Consider the following 21,593-nt stretch of genomic DNA (forward strand, 5'->3'; position numbering starts at 1 on the left):
CCTGTTCTAAGCCAGATTTGAGAGGGCAAGTGTGTTGTGGTGGTGTTTGGCCACGGAGCCCGCCTCTGTCCCCAGATGGAGTGGGCCGCACGCGGGAAATGAATAGAGCTGGAACCAGAAAATTGGACAGGCCAATTATACCCAGCCAGGTCTTTTCAGAGGAGCTCTGTGATTTTGATTCAATTCCCAGAACAACAAACATGACTGTGTTTAAACACAGGCTCAGAAACATATTCCACGGCCAATGTGAAAGTGTTTCTGGGCTGACCGCTACCTGGCAGGACTGGTGGGTCTCTTGGGAATGCTTTCCTCGGCTACGGATCTGAATATTGCTTCATTTCCAATGGCTCTTGCTCCTTCTTGGGGAAAACCAAGAATTCTGAGGTTCTATGGTCTTGTCTGTCTTCCAGAGACACAGTGGTTTCTCTTATTGTTTGCAGCTTTCTCCCCTCCTGCCTTCTGAGAGATCTTTAAAGGTTTTGTTCTTAGCACCGACTCAAGCTTTTTGGGGTCTGGTTTTTGCAATCCCTTGTTACCTTTAAGGGGTGTACTGTGAAATCTAGCATCCACACGAAACTGCATGAAAACACAGTATATTTCAAACAATTATACTCAAGTAAACACCTGTGAACTGGTGAAGAAATTAAGTATTACTGAATCTGAGAAGCCCCTCTAAGCCCTCCCTGTCTTCCAGAGGAAGCCATTAGGAACCTTGTGTTGGGGCGCCTGTGTGGCTCAGTCGGTAAGCGTCTGCCTTCTGCTCAGGTCATGATCCTGGGGTCCTGGGATCGAGCCCTGCATGAGGCTCCCTGCTCAGCAGGAAGCCTAGTTCTCCCTCTCCCACTTCCCCCTGCTTGTGTTCCCTCTCTTGTCTCTGTCAAAAAAAAAAAGTGGGGGTGGGGGAGAAAAACTTTCCAACATCTCGAGACAGGCTCTCTTAAAAAAAAAAAAAAAAAATCTTGTGTTAAGCAATCCCTTGTTTTTCTATTAAACAACAACAAAACAAAAAACGAAAAACCACCTATGTGTGCCTTTCTAAATAAGATAGTATTTACTATTACTTGTTTCTGAACATCATATTCTTGGATCACTGTGTATTCTTTGGTGATTTTTTTCCTTTTGCTTATTGTGTTTCTAATTCATCCTTTGATGAGTTTAGCTGCTGTTCTTTTTTCACTGCTATATATTATTCCATAGCCACGATTTATCTATCCACTGCACTGTGAAAGGCCATTTGGGCTGTCTGCAGTTTTTTGCTGTAACAAAATATACTGCTACATGCACTCTTGGTCATGTCTCCTGAGAAGCACTGTGAGAGTGTCTCTAGGTCATACAACCAGGAGTTGGGGGTGACGTGGGACATCGTGCATAGGAGATGATATACAAAAGGTACCAGGTGCAGTGTGGAGATGAACCAGCCGGGACTCCTACCAAAAGGACTACTCTGATTTAGTTTGTAGACAAGGGAGCATCAGGAGCTGGCCCATGACTGTGACAAAACCCTCAAGTTGATGCAGGTTGGAAGAGCCGGCAAAGTTCAAGGGTCAAGGGGACAACCAGGTGCTGGGACTCAAAGCCAGGTTCGGAGATGCAGATGGTTATTAGGAAGCAGTCAGGGCCAGGCTGGGCTTCAGTTCTGGGTGCATCAGCCTGGTCTGGGATGTAATGACCTACAAAGTCGAAACAAGAAGAAGCAGGGCAGGAATCCAGGAGTCCCCCGAGGGGCAGAGGGAATGACTACTTTGGCAATGAAGCGGAGAGAGGTTGAGGACCACCTCTATTCATCCATCCTGTCTCCCTCCAGCCCTGGAGCTGTCCTGGAATAGGGGGTCTGAGGGCCTATTCTTTTTTTTTTTTTTTTTTAAGATTTTATTTATTTATCTGACAGAGAGAAATCACAAGTAGGCAGAGAGGCAGGCAGAGAGAGAGAGAGAGAGAGAGAGGAGGAAGCAGGCTCCCTGCTGAGCAGAGAGCCCGATGCGGGACTCGATCCCAGGACCCTGAGATCATGACCTGAGCCGAAGGCAGCGGTTTAACCACTGAGCCACCCAGGCGCCCCTGAGGGCCTATTCTTGAGAGCAGTGGTCACTGGTCTGGTAGAAAATCAGGAGCAAAGAGCTGGTCTAGTTGCAAGAGCCTGTGAGACAGCCAGGTTCAAATGCTAGCTATTCGTGTCCTTCCTGTGTCACCTTGGACTTGTCACTTGAGGTCCCAGAGCTTCCATTTGGCTGGAAAGTGGGGATACAGACCCCCATGCCTGGCCCAGAGGAGGATCCCAACAAAGGCCAATTCTTTTCTGCTTTGTTTTTTGACAGAGGGATCTTCTGGCACTGTGGCAGGTCATGTGACTTGAGTTATTTCGTTAGAAGAGGGGATGGATGTGTTTTTCCGGGGCTGGGCACCACCTAGGAGCTTAATAAATACTTCCTGAAGGATGGAGTCACACTCTACTCCCTAGTCTCCATCTGCAAGACAGCTGGCTGGGGGAGGGGCATAATCGTGCCAGCCAATGTCATTTGGCATCTGAAAAACGGGCAGGAAAATCTGATGATCCAAATTTTTATTCAAATTAATGCAGGAAAACAACCAAATTATATTCTTTCTCCCTAGCTTTTCGCCCACCTCCCAGGGACACATACATGATGATATCATAGCAAAGAAGCCAAGAAAACCAGGTCATAGAGGTCTAATAACAGGGGCATGGGAGCAGAGCTGGGTTGTGGTGTCACGATACCCACATACCCACAGGGACAGTGAAGCTGGACTGTACCATGTTATGCTATAGATGAGGCTGGTCACACAGATCACAAAGTTCCTAAGCCCACAGACCACTGAGCACCATGAGGTGGCTGAGTAAGTGGGGGGCACCCACGATGTGACAGAGCCAAGCGTTAGGAGCTATGGGCCATGCTCCTGGTAAGGCTTCGTAGCCGGCCACGTCAACCCATCTCCCTACTTCCTACGGTCAAAGGCCCCCCCACCTCCTGTCAAGCCCCCTTCCTTCCCCACCCCCGGAGTGGAACTCAGGACTTTGAATTTGGAAGGGGGGTTATCTCACCAGCTCCATGCTGCTCTGTGAACACGTCGGCACAGCGTGTCCCCATCCTGGACAGTTCCTCCCCCAGAGCCCCTGGCCTCCCTGCTCTACCTTCTTTAGGTCTTTGCTCACATCTTACCTTCTCAGAGAGGTCCATCCTGGTCAGTCTCCACCCTTCCCCCTTTTTACATTTTTATTTTTTTAAGATTTTATTTAGTTATTTATTTGAGAGAGACCGAGCCAGAGAGCACAAGCAGGGGAAGCAGCAGAGGGAGAAGCAGACTCCTCGCTGAGCAGGGAGCTCAGTGTAGGGCTTAATCCCAGAGTCCTGAGATCATGACCTGAGCTGAAGGCAGATGCTTAACCAAGGGAGCCACCCAGGTGCCCCTCTCTCCCCTTTTTTAAAACTGTGGTTAAAATATATATTATATAAATCTTACCATTCTGCCCATTTTTAGCTACACAGTCCAGGGCTACTGAGTACACTCACATGACTGCGTTACTACCAATCCCGTTCGTCTCCAGACCTTTATCATTTTCATCTGAAACTCTGGCCCATGAAAGAGTACTTCCTCCTTCCCCCAAGCCCCAGCCCCTGGCAACCACAATTCTACCTTTTATGAGTGTGACTACTCTAAGGAGCCCACATACATGGGGTCCTATAATATTGGTCCTTCTGTGTCTAGCTTATTTCCCTTAGCATAATGTCCTCCAGGTTCTTCCATGTTGTAGCGTGTGTCAACATTCCATTCCTTTTTAAGACTCGGTACTATGAGCCATAATCAATACACACAACATGTTGTCCATCCATTCATCAACAGCCGACACCTGAGCTGTTTCCACCTGCAGGCTGATGTAAATAATGTGGCAATGAACATTAGTGCACGATGTCTGTTGGAATCCCTGCTTTCGGTTCTTTAGGGGATACGCCCAGAAGGAAAACTGGTAGGTCACTAATCTGCTGAGATGCCGTTTGTCCACAAAGGCTCCAGTGTTCCACATTCCCCCCAGCAGTGTGCGAGGGGCCAATCTCTCCACATCCTCACCAACACGTACTATTTTCTTTATTTTTTCTTCTTCTTTTTTTTTTTTTATGTATTCATTTGATAGAGTGAGAGAAGGCACAAGCAAGGCGGAGAGAAGGAGAGAAGCAGCAGAGGGAGAGGGAGAAGCAGGCTCCCCGATGAACAAGGAGCCTGATTTGGGGCTCGATCCCAGAGCCCCGGGATCATGACCTGAGATGAAGGCAGACGCTTAATCAACGAAGCCACCCAGGCACCCCAAATTCCTGCTTTTTCAATATCAGCTATCCTAATTAGGTGGTGACGCCCTCCCCATCCCGCCCCCACCACTCCTGATCCTTGGCTCTGTTCCTCTTTTTTTTTTCCCATTCAGAATCTGACAGCCTATATAATTGCTTATCGATTAGTTCAGTTACGTTCATTGTCTGTTCTCTCTCTTCTCCCCCAGCCCCTGCTAGGATATAAACTCAAGGTACAGGTATTTGGCTGTTTTGTTCACTGCTATGTTCCAAGGGCCTAAAATAGTACCTGGCACATAGTGAGTCCTCCATGATGAGTGAATGAACAAATGAACAAACGGAAGAACAGGAAGTTGAGTTGTTAGAAGCTCTGGAGGCAGACACTCCTGCTCTAACTCCTGGTCCTATCAATTACCACCTGGTGTGTTTGGTCAAGTGACCTCCTTTCTCTAAGCCTCAGTTCCAGCATCTTTCCCACAAGGACAATAATGAGTACCTCACCGGGCTGCTGAGAGGCTGAAGCTAGATATTCACTGTCTGGACCACAGTGGGAGCCCAGTTAATGTCCATACTCAGTGCTGGACTGGATTCCTCTGGAGTGCACCAGCAGGACAATGGGGCCAGTGGCCAAGAGCACAGTAGTGATAAAGTCCTCTCTGCAGTGCACAGATACAGGTGCGGGCAGGAACCTCAAATAAGGGGTGGGGAAGAGGGCAGGAGATGACTCTGCCCTTTCCCCACAGGAGGAAGGCGGGGCTAGTTGACCCCAGGATCCTACTTCTTCTGCCACTTCCATGTGTGTGGGAGGCCAGGAGCCTGCACCAACGGTCTGCCTGGCACAGCCACGGAGTGTGGGAGGCAACCAACACACCGAGGAAGTATGACCATCCGGGTCCCCCTGGGACGCCGTGACAGCAGCCCAGAGCCAGACACAGATGGTGGGGCCCTCAAGCAGCCACCCGCCTGCCTCCTCGAGTGCCAGCCACCCACTCGTGAGCACACCCATGGGTCTCTGGAGGGGGCCCTCTGGCAAAGCTGTTTGCAGCAAAAATCCAAACTGCAAGCAACAGCAGGACCGGGAGAGAAGCAGCGTGGGGAAGCAGATGGCAGTTTTGCAGGGAGCGCAGGCTGCCGGCCTGGGAGGCAGGTGCCATGGGGGTGCTGGGCTCAGCAGGCGCGGCTGCCTCCCACTGGTACTGGCTGGCAGTGAGGGGAGCCCCTGCTTCTCCTGGCCTCCCACAGGCCTGTGCCAAGGTGGACCCTCTCCCAGGTGCTTATCTGGGCTATACTGGTCAGGCTAGGCAATTTAGAGATGATTTTTTAAAAAAGATTTTATTTATTTATTAGAGAGAGACACAGAGATAGCACAAGCAGGGGAGAGGGAGATGCAGACTCCCCACTGAGCTGGGAGCCCAATGTGGGGCTGTATAAGGGGCTCGATCCCAGGACCCTGGGATCCTGATATGAGCCGAAGGCAGATGCTTAACCATCTGAGCCACTCAGGTACCCCAATTCAGAGATGATTTAAAGACCACCATGGGAAGCCACTTTCCTACTTCAAAAACACCTTTCCAGTCAATCAACAAACAGGAGAGAGGGGCCAGGAGGTGAGAATACAGACTCAGTGCCAACGGGCATCCAGGTGGGACCCCAGCCAAGGCTAGCTGTGATGAGACTTTGGGAAATCAAAAGCACCCTGCTGGGAAAAGGTTCTGAAGTGATCTGAACAGGGAACCCGCTTTCCTTTTTTTGCAAACGTCTCTTTCAATTGGGAAACATTTCCTGAGCCCCTTTTATATGCAGAGCGCTGCAGGAAACGGAGTAAGTGTTGGTGTGGCCCGGACTCCACTGAGTTATAATCAGGATGCAGAGTGAAACTGCGAAGGCAAAGCAAACGCTCTAATTGTATTAATCAGCTTTCAATTGCTTACAAATTGGTCTTCTCCCCTTCCTAGCTCAGCCCCCTTGCAGACTGCCTGCATTCTCAAAGCCTTACTCCAAAGCTATAGCCTTTGAAAAGAGACTAGAGGAATGGTTTCTAGAATCCTGGGGAATTTAGAGTCTAATTAACTTTTCCATGGATTACAGTAGAACTCTGAGTGAGTCACTCATTTTTTTTTTTTAAATGAATTGGGATTAAAGGCTAAACAAGAAATGAAATGATTTCCGCCTTGCAACGTCATGTGCTGAGAAGCCCACTAACACATTCAGGAAAGCATGTGAAGAAAGGGCAGAAGGACACCAGCCAAGGAGGAATCTGACGGTCAACCTACATACAGCTGGTCCCCCATCAGACGACAGAGTGGGCCAGATGGAAAGCACATCACTGGTCCACCTAGCAGGGATGGTGGGGGGCAAGGGTCCAAAGCCTTCCCGGCATGTCTGTGGGTTTCTGGTGCTGTGGAGGAGCTGTTTCCCTCTCCCAACCCTGTATTCATTGATGGGAGAGAGACTCCCAGAAAAGAACCAGGTGTGGGAAGGAACTGGCATAGTGAGCTGCATCTGGGAAGGTGTGCTTCTTTAAGGCTCAACAGTGGGAGAGCAGGGATAGGCAGGAAGGACAAACTAGGCCTGCAGATTTCTCCATCCCCCCTAGACCCAATGGCCAGAAGGCCAGGTCACAGGAGAGCCATGGTGCGCCTTGGGGGGAGTGAAATCCCTGACAAAGGACAGGGTTTGCTAGCCGTGCATGTGCTGTCTCAGGTAAATCCCGAGTCTGCAGCACTCACAGCGTCTGAAGGTGGACTGATGCGTGTGCACCAAGACAAACACAGACCTCCAAAGTCAGAATGGGGGAATTGAAAATGATCTGGTAGAAGACCATGGATACAGAAGACAGAGAATGGAAATGCACCCTTCAAATTAAAAGTGCCCCCAAGAAGAAACAAGAATGGTTGAGAACGAAGCAACAAGCAAAAACATAGTTGAAACACTTTCTGGAGTCCAAGATCCCAGTCTATCTTTTCTAGACCACAATCAATGAAAATGACCCAGGCATATCCAGACAAAAATTTTCATTTCCCAATATATACATATAAGTAACACCTCCGGGTTATTTAGAGAGGAATAAAAGCAAAATCTGGCTTCAGACTTCTCCCCCGTGTCTGTGCTTGCCGTGAAAACTACTTTCTGTTGTGCATTGGATCCTGTCATCCCCCGCCTTCTCTTTTTCTCAGTTTTGCCTTCACGGGCTTCATCTACTTGGAGGCTCAGCTGCACGCTCGAAACGATCCTCTGGCTCCCGAGGTCCTCTTTGGGGTTCTACAGCCGTGCCTGAAGTGCCATTTAACCAGTCTACTGAGGGCCACTTCACGTTCCCTTCAGGTCTGTCTGTCTGTCCTTCCCTCCCTCCGTCCCTCCCTTCCTTGCTTCCCTCCTTCCCTTCCATTTATTTATTTATTTTAGAGAAAGAGAAGAGTGGAGGGGAGAGACAGAGAGAAAGAGAGAGAACCGGGCCAACTTGGTGTTGAGCCTGACGCGGGATTTGACCTCAAGACCCTGAGATCATGACCTGAGATGAAACCAAGAATCAACTGCAACCCCCAGGTGCCAGCCGTGCCCCCTCTTTCTGGTTCTTTAAATCTCGAACACATGTCCAAGTTTATTAATTTGCCAACAAGGAAATCAGAAAAGTGACTACAGAGTGTGCCTGTTCAAGGAGGGAATGGAGATGGGAGTGGGGGAGGGGAGTGGGGAGATCCAATGCTTATGTAGCAGCAAGTTGAAAAAAGGCTAATTGGGTAAAAACTGTATTGTGTGGTCACAAAAACATAAAGACATCATATTCATGACAGTTGGTAGAGCAGAAATAGGGCCTTGGGACTCCAGGCTGTTGGGAGTGACAACCAGGGATCAAAAATAAAAAACAATTGATACGAAGCAAATGATATGGGGCTGCCTTGATGGCTCAGTGGGTTAAGCCTCTGCCTTTGGCTCAGGTCATGATCTCAGGGTCCTGGGATCGAGCCCCACATCGGGCTCCCTGCTCAGTGAGCAGCCTGCTTCCCTCTCTCTGCCTACCTCCCTCTCTGCCTACTTGTGATCTCTGTCTGTCAAATAAATAAAGAAATAATAATAAAAAAAAGCAAATGATAAGGAAGCCTATGTAGCTGTTAATGGGAATGATATTAAATTATTGTTCTAGAAAACTACCAAATTAAGTTCAATTGAGTTTTTAAATTTATTAATAAAATTTTTCATTTTTATTTACTTCTTAAAGATTTTATTTATTTGAGAGAGAGAGAGAGAATGAGAGAGAGCATAAGGAGGTAAGGAGAGACAGACTCCCTATTGAGCAGGGAGCCCAATGCGGAACTGGATCCTGGGACTCCAGGACCATGACCTGAGCTGAAAGCAGTTGTATAACCAACTGAGCCACCCAAGCACCCCACATTTTTCATTTTTTAGAAATGAAAATGGTTCATTTTTTTTCAAATGAACCATTTGAAATTCTTGGAAGGGAATTTCACTTGGTTTCTTTTTCAAATTTGGTGATTCCTTTCTCAAAGGTCCTGTTTGTTTGATGTGGTTTCTCTTCCTTCTCTTATCTCTTTTATGTCACTAATTTTAAAAATGTATTTATATTTCTAGTTTCTTTATTTTCTCCCATTCTCTGGATACCAGTCCTACTTGTTGCATTTGCTGACTCTCCCTCATGGTGATTCTTTCCACATGTGGTTGGCGGACAACAGGGACAAAAATCCACAGAATTCAGAGTGAGAAAGATTATCAATTCTACCATCAGTCAAGTGTCTTTTTTGTATACAGGCAAGAGCTAGTGAGGCATCTGCGTGACTCAGTCAGTTAAGCAGCCTACTCTTGATTTGGCTCAGGTCATGATCTCAGGGTTGTGAGATCGAGCCCCATGCTGGGCTCTGTGTTCAGTGGTGAGTCTGCTTGGAATTCTTTGTCTCCCTTCCCTCCACCCCGTCCCTACTCTCCATCTCTCAAATAAGTAAATAAATAAATCCTTTCAAAAAATTAAAAAATAAAAGCAAGGGTTATTACTAGATAGAAAAAGACATACTATGCATGAGCCCTTATTTATGACTACACAAAATTATATGCCTGCTAATTATGGAATAAATCAAAAGTAGTAACATAAAGGTCTATAAGAAAAGAGGGAGGGCGCCTGGGTGGCTCAGTGGGTTGGGCCGCTGCCTTTGGCTCGGGTCATGATCTCGGGGTCCTGGGATCGAGTCCCGCATCCGGCTCTCTGCTCAGCAGGGAGCCTGCTTCCCTCTCTCTCTCTCCCTGCCTCTCTGCCTACTTGTGATCTCTCTCTGTCAAATAAATAAATCTTAAAAAAAAAAAAAAAGAAAAGAGGGAATATAAATGCTGCTATTTATTTTTCTCTTCCAAGAATCCATTCTGAGGATATAATTTTAAATGCAGGCAAGAAGTTATGTACAGATATATACCGTGGTTCTTAATAAGGGGGGAAAAAAGGAAATAACTTAGATATCCCAAATAACCAAATGTAGCCATATGCAGAATGTTTTCAAAGAGTTATTGACTGTGCTGAAAACTACTTATGATACAATGTTAATTTTAAAACATAGGTTCAATAATATAAAGAAATAAGGCAGAAGAAAGACCGGAAGTAAACATGCCAAGATGTTTGTTAGCAGTGATTGTCTCTGGATCCTAAGATTTTCCATTCTGGGGGAGGGAGAGTGTATTTCTTTATGCTTTTTGATATACTGTAAATGTCAATAATCCACATTAACTTCATAATCAGAAAAGAGTAAAGTATGTAATGTTAAAAAAAAATGAAAACTTGGGGCACCTGGGTGGCTCAGTGGGTTAAGCCTCTGTCTTCGGCTCGGGTCATGGTCTCGGGGTCCTGGGATCGAGCCCCACATCGGGCTCTGCTCAGCAAGAAGCCTGCTTCCCCCCGCCCCCCGCCTACCTCTCTGCCTACTTGTGATCTCTCTCTCTTTCTGTCAAATAAATAAATAAGATCTTAAAAAAAAAAAAATGAAAACTTTAGGGCGCCTGGCTGTTTCAGTTGGTGGAGCATGTGACTCTTGATCTTGAGGTTGTGGGTTTGAGCCCCACGTTGGGCATACAGATTACTTAAAAATAAAAACAACAGGGGTGCCTGCGTGGCTCAGTGGTTGGGCCTCTGCCTTCAGTTCAGGTCATGATCTCGGGGTCCTGGGATTGAGCTCCGCATCGGGCTCGCTCTGCTCGGTGGGAAGCCTGCTTCTCTCTCTCTCTCTCTGCCTGCTTGTGATCTCTGTCTGTCAAATAAATAAATAAAATCTTAAAAAAATAAATAAATAAAACAACAGGGGCACCTGGGTGGCTCCATCAGTTAAGCGTCTGCCTTCTGCTCAGGTCATGATCTCAGGGTCCTGGGATTGAGCCCCCCATCGGGCTTCCTGCTCAGTGGGGAGCCTGATTCTCCCTCTCCTTCTGCCCCTCCCCATTGCTTGTGCTCTTGCTCACACACTCTCTTTCAAATGAATAAATTTTTTAAAATCTAAAAAAAATAAAAATAAGAAATGAAAATTTCAAGGAGTAGCAACAGCTAAGAATTTAAATATCTAGGATAATATTAACTAGGAGAGCTGAAATACCGTCATACTGACTTTGACATTATAATACACCATTTATTCTCAAAACAATAGCCAGAGTATCCTTTAAAAAGAGGTAGGGGAGGGGCACCTGGGTGGCTCAGTGGGTTAAACCTCTGCCTTTGGCTCAGGTCATGATCTCAGGGTCCTGGGATCGATTCCCACATTGGGCTCTCTGCTCCACGGGGAGCCTGCTTCCTCCTCTCTCTCTCTGCTTGCCTCTCTGCCCACTTGTGATCTCTGTCAAATAAATAAAATCTTAAAAAAAAAAAAAAAGAGGTACGGGAGGGGCGCCTGGGTAGCTCAGTGGGTTAAAGCCTCTGCCTTTAGCTCGGGTCATGATCTCAGGGTCCTGGGATCAAGCCCCGCATCGGGCTCTCTGCTCAACGGGGTGCCTGCTTCCTCCAATCTCTCTCTCTGCCTGCCTCTCTGCCTACTTGTGATGTCAAATAAATAAATAAAAAGAGGTAGGGGATTCAGGTCATGTCTCTACTCTGTTCAAGACCGTCCAAGTACTGCCCCTTCCACTCAGAGCAAAAGCCAAAGTCCTTACACTGGCCTAAAAGGACCAACGTGCTCTGACTCCCTGCCACATCTCTGACCTCCTCTTCCAGTCACACTGGCTTCCTTGCTGTTCCTCAAGCTTACCAAGGATTGCCTGTCTCAGGGCCTTTGCACTCACTATACTCTCCACTTGGAATACTTTCCAATCACAGAACAACACAGTGTGCTCAAATGCCATCTCATCCATGAACCCTTCCCTGACCACCATATAAAACACAGCAGCTACCTGCCACATTCCCAGAACCCTCCCCCCTTTACCCTGAGCACCTTGTCACCATCTGTGACATGGCAGGATTTATGATGTCGGTGGTCTCCCTCTCCCACGAGAGGAGCTACTTTGCCTAGCACATAGAAGATGCTCAGTAAATACATGTTGGATGCTCATATGGATAAGCGCATTAAATTGGAGCTGAAGTTCACATTGGTGGGGCTGAAGTACACAGAGCAGGCAGCAACACCAACCTGAAAGCACCCGGGACCTTTAACCAGCACCCAGGAAAAAAATCTGAACAATTACAGCCAGAGAGGACAAGGAGGGACATGTCAAAAGGAGAGGCAGATCTGAGCATCTAGACACAAAAATATGAGTCTCCACCAGAAAACTCAGGTTCTCCCATCAGGATGTGGCTTCTGCCGCAGGACAGAACTCCACGTTTTTATCACAGGCTCAGAAACAGCTCTAAGTGGCACTTAAAATGACATTTTAAATGCTTTCTATTTAACTATCTCTTTGTTGTGATTAGATAATTTTTTCTAAGACAAAAAGGCATGAGGAAACCAATTACCCTGTCACTCTTCCACCCCCAAAGCAGCCCCTGGATACAGCCTCCACGGGTACGCAGCCTCCAAGACCTGTATACTGTCTGTTGCGGCCCAGCCACACCTCCTAACTGGCTGCGGTATGCCAGGTACCACAGAGAGGGAACGGAGGAGCACTCCTGATCTTGCTAAGTTGTATTGGCCTCCAGAAGTTCAAGGACAAACTGATAGCACACTGCACAGCCTCATATTCTTTGCCTTAGAAGAGATAAGAAAATTCATCCTAAGCTATTTTGGACTTTTCTGGGCTCTGGAGATTAGGAGGGGCCGGTGGTGGGCCCTGCACAAGGCAGCTCAGGACGGTTGGGGGGGTGGTAGCGTAAGGGTGACCTGAGGGGGTGCTGGCCAGGGGCAGCTGCCTCCTGACTGCTCCACTAAATCATTACATTTGCTGAGTTCATCCTCCACCTCCTTTTCCCTGGCAGCTCCTTCCTCTCTGTCCTCCCACAGCTGGGGGGGTGACTGTCATTTCATCCTGCTAAGTGTCTGCCACAAGATACTCTTTGAAGGAATTTCCTCTCTTGCGGCAGTGGATATCCCTGCCTCTAAAAAGGGAACCCTGAAGACCAGAAAGACCTCAGGTTCAAAGTGGGGATTTCTGGCTGGGTGAGAGGGAGGCCTCTGATATTATGAAGTTCCTGTTCAAGACAGACATTTATGTGCCTTTTGTACACTTTAATGACCTTGCTCGATTCCCACAGCACCTCTGGTGCTTTCACCCTGCAATGGAGGAGAAATCAGGGACCTCCAGGCAAGACAGAATCATAGTTCATACTCTGAGGACCTTCCTTGTTCCAAAAACACAGCAGGGACCGATGAGAATATTCTAAAAACAAGAAAACTTATCTGTGCTTTAAAAATAAGATATATTCTCTATACCTATCTCAATGGATCGGAGACTCCAAACAGTTACTATTTTGAGGGGCTGAAGGCACAGCCTACTGAGCTCTGAGTCCAGAAGCAGGTGGAGGGAGGCAGCTGGGAGCTTAGCCTTGCAGGCCACGGGGACTAAAAGTGCCACCTGGGAGGTGGAGCACCAGAATCGGAGCCACTGAAAGTGGAAGCTGGTGAAGGGATTTCCCACCTGGGGAAGGAGGCTGAAAAGAGCACAGAGTCCGCCCTGCCCAAGCCAGTGATGATCAGCTCTGGGCATAATCCCCATTGTCACTGTGGACAATCACTAACCCAAGACACATGGCTTTGCCCTTGGGGGTGGGGGTGGGGCGAGGGGGGGCCCAGGCCCTGCGTGGAGGAAACGCAGGACCCCTCGGCAGGAGATCTGGCTGGAGGTGGTGGGGCAAGGAGACAGACTGACTCCCACTCAAGCTGAGCATACAGACCCAAATTCCAAGACACCTGAGGAAAGCTGACGCTAAGAAAGACAAAGGACAAAACCAACAGTTGGGAGACGGTCCCAAGGTTTAATGAACTAAAGACTACCCGGTACTAACGACTCTCCCCAGAAAGTATCCAGAAAGATTAAAGGAAGAAACAAGAAAGAGCAGTTCGGAGCCCCTGGAGGATGGATTGAGGTTCGGCAATGGATCCAAGGGGATTTCCAGGAGAGGAGACACGCGTTAGCAGGAGAGCAATATTCAAGGACAGCACAGCTGAAAATTTCCCACAACTGAAGACCTTTTATGGATCCTCCAATTAAAAGCCCATATCAGTTGCCAAGCAAGGTAAGTAAAAAAATAAACCCACACCCGGAAACCCGGGGGTATGCCGCATCGTGCCCAGCTCATTCTGTTAGCAGATCCCTGCCCCGTGACCCTCCACGGAGAGAAGCTTCGTGCTGACATCCTCCGTTTCAGCCCCGACCCTGGTACAGTAGAGGGAGCCCTAGGGTTTGGGGTTAAGAGACACAGTTCGACCCCCCCACCTGTGATTGCCTCAGAGAACTCACTGAGCCTTGATTTCTTCTCCTCAAATGGGGTCAAAACTAGAAGTATGGAAACGTACCAGAAGGGACTCTGGGGTGGTATCATCACGGCAGACCACGGCTATGTTGGGTTTCCAGTTCTCCCACCAACTAGTGTGCCTGTAAGTTACTTGTGTCTCCATTGCTCCACCAGTAAAAGGGGATAATCATAGCAACCGCCCGTGGGGTGGTGTCAGAATGGAAGGAATCTATCTATATAAAGAACTTGGTGCAGTGCCGGGTGCATAGTTAACAGCCTAGGATAGCCATTGCTGTTACTGTAATAAGAGCCTTGCCCAAAATGCTATACGCACCTGTGCTCGGTGTGAAGGACTTCCCACCAAAACCACGGGGCCCAGGCACAGCAGGACCAGGGCTCCCTACCCCCTCTGCACGCGGAACAGGCAAGCAGACAGGCTAACCCTCCCCACCCTTCTTCCTGGCCATCCTCAGTGGTCCCACCTGGCCTCTACAGAAGGCCCTCCCAGCAAACAACCATGGATTTCCCCAACTGCAAGTGTGCTTGGACCCACCCCAGCCCACCCCCACCTGTTACCCTGGGCATCCTACCTCTCTCTGCTCGCTGCAGATCTTACACAGCCAAAGAGGCCGCTTCTGGCCAGGGGAGGCCTCGATCCCACATTTCGTGCAGACTTTCTACAAGAGAGAGGACACAGGAATGTAAGCACTTCAGCTACTTCCTCCTTGGTTGAGGGGCTGAGAAACTCAAACTGATGCAAGGAACCCACTGGCATCTTCCAAGGGGATGGTGTGAGACTCAGACCAGCAGGGTACATAACTCAAAGGGCACAGATCACCTAAAACCCATAGCTGGCTTTAGGGCACGACAGGGGTACCCATCCGTGGATCGCCACAACATAAATTCCCCACCACGCCCCCACTGCATTCTGTTAGGGTCCCATAAAAAAGGAAGCTGGCTGATATTCATGGCTTATCATTTTCCACAGTAAAGAGCTGGAAGCCACTCAAACCCCTGATACCAGGGGAAGATCCAGGCCAGCAGAACGGAATACGATGTGGCCTTGACTTAGCAGATTATGTCGCTACCTGGTAACAAGGGCAGCAAATGATACTGTTCAACAACGAACACACACATTTGTATACAACCACACAAAGACCTCATGTACGTGCCTGACAAGGTAAGAGGATGATCTGGGGAGAAACACCGGTGGCAGGTTTATGCCACATTGCCCACGGGATGATTCCAGGAACCTTGTTATGTAAGTAGGAGGCCTGTTTTACAGGCAAGCAACCCAGGGGTCAGAGTACTTGGAAAATTTGCCCAAGTCCACGCAGCAGGTGAATTAGATAGCCTCAGGTCTGACTCTAGAGCCATTATATAATTTTCTCCAGACGCGTAAGTAGCCCGAACCTAGTTTCCTTAGTGTTTTTCCTTTAACAGTGTTGCTAAAGTTCATGACTTCTGCATCCACGTCTCGCTTCTCTGAAACACACAGCAGCAAGCAGCAAGCGGGGTTGGGCAAGGCCAGATGAAATTTGCAGGGAGGGAGAGGGGGACTTTGTGGGGCTGGGACCTGTTTCCAGCTAACCCAGGCACAGTATGACTCAGCGGCCGGCCGTGTGTCCTCCTCAGAGAGCTGCCCCACCTGCCAACCCATCTTCCTACCCCCATGGAAGCAGCCCTGTCCCTGCCAGGCTGGGGGCTCTCTCCTGCCTCCCGCCACCCGGGGAAGGTGAGATCTGTAGCTTGGCCTTTTCTGCAGGCTGCCAACTGAGCAAGGAGCACACTCTCCTCAGAGAGGGAAATGTCACCGACTTGGCTTCCCAGAGCATGTCGTCACTGCCCGATCAGGCGGATGAGCCCAGCACCGCGGGAGGCAGGAGCCAGCTCTCCGCAGAAGGAAAGCTTGGATACATGGGGGGGTGGGGGGGTGGTAAGACATTTGCTACCATTCAACACTCAGGTATGAGAAATGCCACATCCATTTCTCCAAATAAAATGCAACCTGCTTCAAGCTTTCGTCGGTCTGGGCCGGCAGAAAGTCCATTCCAGTCACAGCCGGGGCCCCTGGGCAGCTCCTGTGAAGGCCCTGAGCTGGGGGTCTCTGGAGGTGCAGTCCATCTGGGAAGGGGTCAGCGAGTGTTATCTGGGGTGCTCACTACTCTGCTGTTCTCCCTCTGAGCAACTGTGGTCCCTCGGAGGGGGATGGAGGCCCGGCCACTTTCATACCAGGCTGGGGTTTGGGCTGTGTGACAGGCTGGGGCAGAGCATCACTGGGGCCAGCGGCCTGTCTCCCAGAAGGCCCGAGCTGCCTCTCATGACCTGGTCTGGGGACTCTCCCTACCCTTCCCAGCAACCGTTCTACCCCAAGGACAGGGGCCCCCATAAGCCCACAAGATGGGCCTCGGAAAAGCACAACACGGGCCTTTCTTGTTGGGGGTAAAGAGAGAGGAAGGAAACCCAGAAGCCAGTTGGCTGTTTTCCTTGCTGTTTCCCACCATCCCACATGAGTGGCACGTGTGAGAGTAAGTGAGGCCCTCCCAGCGTGGCGAGATTTTCCTACTGCTGAGCAGGTAGGATGACAGCTCGTCCTCTAAGTTCACTCTGCCCCTCCCAGAGAGATGAACGTGTGAGGAATAACAAGAGGAGAGAAGGCCAGTTACTCCCATTTACTGGACAATGGCAGGGGCCACGCACTAGGGCCCTGGTGACAAAGTATGAACGAGGGGAGGGTCATGCTCTCCATTATGAGGATGAGAAAATTGAGGTTCAGAAGTGTTTATGACTGCCCAAGGCCCCCCAGCAAGTGGGGGACAGTCAGGATTTAGGAGGCTCCCTTCTTCCAGAACCCAGGAAACTGGATAACTCCCTCCCCAGCTCAGGTGCCCAGCAGGTGCCCATGGCTCTCCAGGGAGCTGATTCATGTCCCCAGGCGTGTGGCTGATGCCTCTTGACAAGGCAGAGAAGGCAACGCAGGATGACCCTGGGTCAAGGCTCTGTTGGGGGTGGGGGAGCAGCCACACCGCTCTCCAGCTGCAGGACACGGGTTCCAGGAGCGAACACTTGGAAGTGAGGCTGGGAGGGTGGGCACACACATTCCCTCGATAAATATCTGGTGGAATGAACATCTGCGCTGCTGGGGGCACTGCAAGAAACTGGGGGAGAGCGCAGAATGGCCGTGCTGTCTTCTCCCCGCAGACCGTGGGACACAGACCACCCAGCCTGGGGACAGGAGTGCCATGGACCAGCTGCCCTCCAAAAGCTGCGTCAAAGGCTGTTGGTCAATTCCCAGGAAGAGGGATGGGTTGCATGTCCCCAGTGTGCCCTCTGCCTCTTATCCTGTGGGGTGCTGCCCCAGCCCACGCACAAGCCTGCTTTCAAGCTAACAGCCATCACTGGCAGAGAACCCCAGTTCTCACCACCTTTGCCATCTTCATGGGTCTGCAGCGTCTCTGGCTGGGGAATTCGGGCCAGCAAAAAGATAACATGCTCCAGTTCAAATAATACACAATGGCTGCTCTATTAAATCTTGGATCAATAAGAGAATAATGAGCCTTTTCTCCTTATGGGTTTGGTCTTTGCTCCAAGGTTCCAATAAAGAAAATTAGGCAGGTGGCATTTTAAAAAGTCCAGGACAGAGAGGACAAGGCAGCCATGATATCAACTCGGTGCAAAGGAAACACTGCACCATTATGTCAGGGGCAGTGTCGGGGGGAGGGGCCTGGGGTGGTCCCTTACTTCCTGCCTGAGATGGGTTTCCACAGAGTGGAACTGCCCAGGGGGAGCGAGCTCCAGCTTGCGGGCCGTGGCTCTCTGTCACTTCCTGCAGCTGCAACCATGTGGGCGTTAAACAGTACAAGTCTAGCTCCTGGGTCAGCCTCGGAGTAGAATCAACAAAGCTCCCGGCCTTCAGCGTGCATGTGCTCGCTCTTCTTTCCCTCCACGTCCCTTTTGCAAATATGTATTGCAGCTCAGAGGGGGTGGCTCAGGCCGCAGGACACAGGCTTTGGGCAGGAAAGTACAATCCGCCATATAGATGCAAACTTGGACTTGTTTCTGAGCCGCACTTCTTTGCCCGTAAAACGGTGGTAACTGGCAGACTCCCACTGTTGGGAGGAGCGAGGAGATGATTCATGAAAGTGCTTAGCGTACTATGTGGTAAAGAGCAGCAACAACCACGGTTCTTCCCCGCACACCTGTCTCAGCGAAGGATGCCAGCACCCATCAGTCACACAGGCCCAAACCTGGAAATGTCCTCGGTCCTCACCCTCCCTCATTCCCACCAAATAATCCATCGCTGAGAACTCTACATCTCCCTTGGCACAGTCACTTCCCCTTCATCGTGGCCCACCCCCCACCCCGCCCCAGTCCACACTGCAGCCATCTCCAGTGCCCCTGCCTATACCGTGGCCTCCCAGCACATCTCCTCACCCCCACTTTGGCCAGCCTCCAGTTGCTTCCGGCATAGCAGCAGGAGTGATCTTTTCAAGATGCAAATCTAATCATGTCATTTCTCCTGTCCCTGCCAGCTTAAAAACCTCCAGAGACTTCCTGTTGTTCTCTGGATGGAGGCCACCTGCTCTTACATGGTGCGCCATGCCTGCCCGGGTTGGGCCCTCCTCATCTGCCTCAGTTCACACCCTTCTCCCCGGCTTTACCCCCTTGCTCTCCACGCTCTGAGACCTAGCCATGTGGGCTTGCCTTCAGGCCCTCGTCTTCACTTGCTTCTTCCACCACAGGACCTTTGCAAGTGCTGCTCCCTCTGTCTGGGATATACTTGGTCATGCTCTCTCATTGTTAACCTATGCATCCTTCAGACCTCAGCAAAAAGCACCACTTCTTCAAGGAAGCCTTCCCTGACTTCGTACTTCAGTGGAGCTTCTGTAACAGTCTCTTTCCTGTTTTCCTCCACTGTCAGGTCAAGATTTTTACCCTCAGGTGTGGTGACTATCATTGCCTCTACTAGGCTGTCAGAGGCCATGCCTATTTCTGTTCACTTTCCTGTTTCCGGTGACCAGCACAATGAATACTTGTGGAATGCATGAACAAATAAACAGGAGATACATTTAGTATTATCATTGAGAAGCCAAGACATAGCCCTTCGTAGAACATGCTGAACTGCTGGGGAGCTGAGACACCCAGAGACAGGAAACAGTCTGCAGCACAGGCCAGGGTACACTCCCACCCACACCACGTGGTGCTCACCAGAAGGGCAGCAGGAGAGCCCGGACAGGGGACAGAGTGTCTGCAGTGGCAGGATGGCTGGCCAGGTGGGCCTCTGCCTCAGGGCATGGGGCAGGAATCCAGCCAGGCTGGCCCACTCCCAGAGGAAATGACACTGAGGGTCCTTTGTAAAGGATGTGGGGGCATGGGGGAGAGGAGGGATGTGTTCCCTGCCTCCCCGTGACTGCTCCTGCGTGCCCAGGGGTATATCCTGCAGGCCACCTGTGTGTGCAGACTCATTCCATGGTCCCATCAGGTGCCCTCTTGGACATCATCATCATCCAGGCCACTTGGGTCACCCCTCTACTCCTCAAACCCCGCCCTGCAATCCAACACTTTCACCTTCCCACACCACGCCATGGGAGCAGAAGTACAAAAGGTCTGAGAGGCCACTTGCTCCGGATTTCCAGCATTTTATTCCCAGGCCAGGCCTTTACCTCCTCACTGTGAGCGCCCCAACCCATTTCAGGGAGAACCCACGGTCTGTGGGGCTTCCCAAGCTGCTGCTGGTTAGGAGAAGGGAGGGGGCGCAGGGCCCACAGCAGGCAGGAATGCCACCATTGGGCACGCAGACCCCAAGGCCTCATAGGCCCAGAGGTCGGAGAGCATTTAGCTAGCGGGACACAGCTACATGGCCCTCGACACCTCCTGAGGGTTTCACAGCACCATCAGTCGTCTCTTAGAAAGCCTCATGCGTGATGCTCAGTCAAGCAGAGAGAGATGGAAATGCACTCAAATGGTTCATGCAAGGAGGCCGGGGCATGTACGCTGGGCAGTAGACATGAATATTGAAGATGGTTCATTTGAGAATATCTGGTGCTTCAGCAAACATCTGATACCTGACACAAGGAAGGAAGGGGATGAACAAGGCATGACCCCTTGTCCTCAGTGGCTCGGTGTCCTCCGAACAGAGGAGTTTATGAACTGGCAACACTCATCTAGAAAAGGGCTTCCTGGGGAGTTCCGATCATCTGAGGGTGACTCAGGGTAATCTGTAGGTGAGACACCCTTGTGAGGACCCACGCCGCTGTGATGCTCACGGAGCGGCTGTCCCACTCCCGGGGAGTGAGGGGACACAGGGCCGCCCCCCCCCCCCGAATGTGGGCAGCACCTGCAGGAAGCAGTGGGAGGAGCAAGCATGCCCCTCCCGCCACAGGATGTGCTCCCAGGGCCAGAGATCGAATTCTCCACAAGGAACCATTCGATCGCATTTCAGGGAAAGCTATGCAGCAGTAAAAATGCTGATGACAGAAACCAAAAAAAGTGGAAACAATCCCAGCAAAGCTGTATTTGTACTGAAATGGAGCAACACTCACAATAAATTAAATTTAAAGAGCACGTTATAAACAGTATGCAGAATGTGATACTCTGCCGTATAAATATGCATAAGTGCCTGTATCTATTTAGAAGTCAGTATATGCACAGAAAAATATATGGAAGGTTAGCAACCCAAACGTAAATCCCATCATGCTAGGTCAAAATCTATTTCCAATGGATAAGCAGAATTCCTATTTAAAGGAATGCTCTGGGAAATCACTCACCCCAAGTTCATTTTTTGGCCAGATCTGGATTTTTGTGGGTCAGGATGGATTCAAGAAGCCGAAAGCACATGCACAAATAGGTAGGAGAAAGGACTTTTTGGTTGACTGTAGCTTGAATGTAGATCGTCAGCCTTGTCCCTCAGCCTCTCCCAGATGATGTCACTGAGTCCCTGACCCCCAGATCAGAGGCTCAGCCCTGCTCAACCCTGGAGACATGAGCCAGGTTTGGAGGGGCTTCACCAGCCCCCGTGGGCCAGGAGTACAGGCGCTGGGGATGGACTTGTCTCCCAGTTTCTGTATCAGGAACCTAGTTTCTATATCAGGAACCTGCTGCCAGGTGACTTCACATAGCTGAGATACCTATGTACATATTATAAATATTTATATAGTCCATGGTGCACTTATGCGACAGCAGGCACCAAATTAGGTGTTTTATGTAGAACGTTATCAATTTTCATAATAACTTAGAAGGTGGGTATTACTGTCCCGGTTTTACACATGAGGGATCTGAGGCTTGAGATTAAGGAACTTGGCCATGGACAGCGGGGCTGGGAACCCCATGGTATTTGAGCTCCAAGCAGCTGCCCAGACAGATACCAATCCAACCACCCCCCACACCTCCAAGTGATGGCAGAGCCAGCCCTGCTCCGGAACTGTAGACAA

The 21,593-nt window shown here is 49.9% G+C and overlaps 1 protein-coding gene and 1 long non-coding RNA gene across 5 annotated transcripts in view; one reads left to right on the forward strand and one right to left on the reverse strand.

Annotated features, from left to right (window-relative positions):
• Positions 1-21,593, reverse strand: part of RPH3AL (rabphilin 3A like (without C2 domains)) — a 142,255-nt gene that overhangs the window by 43,105 nt on the left and 77,557 nt on the right. For all 4 annotated transcript variants that reach the window (XR_004280426.1, XR_004280427.1, XR_004280425.1 and 1 more), the window contains one exon: positions 14,754-14,840. Coding sequence is in view for 1 of the 4 variants with exons in the window: in XM_032319990.1 (XP_032175881.1) it covers positions 14,754-14,840 (87 nt within the window). In the remaining 3 variants the exon portion in view is untranslated. The remainder of the gene's footprint in view (positions 1-14,753; positions 14,841-21,593) is intronic.
• Positions 13,434-16,170, forward strand: LOC116577153. The gene is made up of 3 exons (XR_004280428.1): positions 13,434-13,944; positions 15,152-15,343; positions 15,929-16,170. It is a non-coding gene; the product is annotated as an uncharacterized LOC116577153 (long non-coding RNA).

The sequence above is a fragment of the Mustela erminea genome, chromosome 18 (genome assembly GCF_009829155.1).
Source record: "Mustela erminea isolate mMusErm1 chromosome 18, mMusErm1.Pri, whole genome shotgun sequence".
NCBI lineage: Eukaryota > Metazoa > Chordata > Mammalia > Carnivora > Mustelidae > Mustela > Mustela erminea.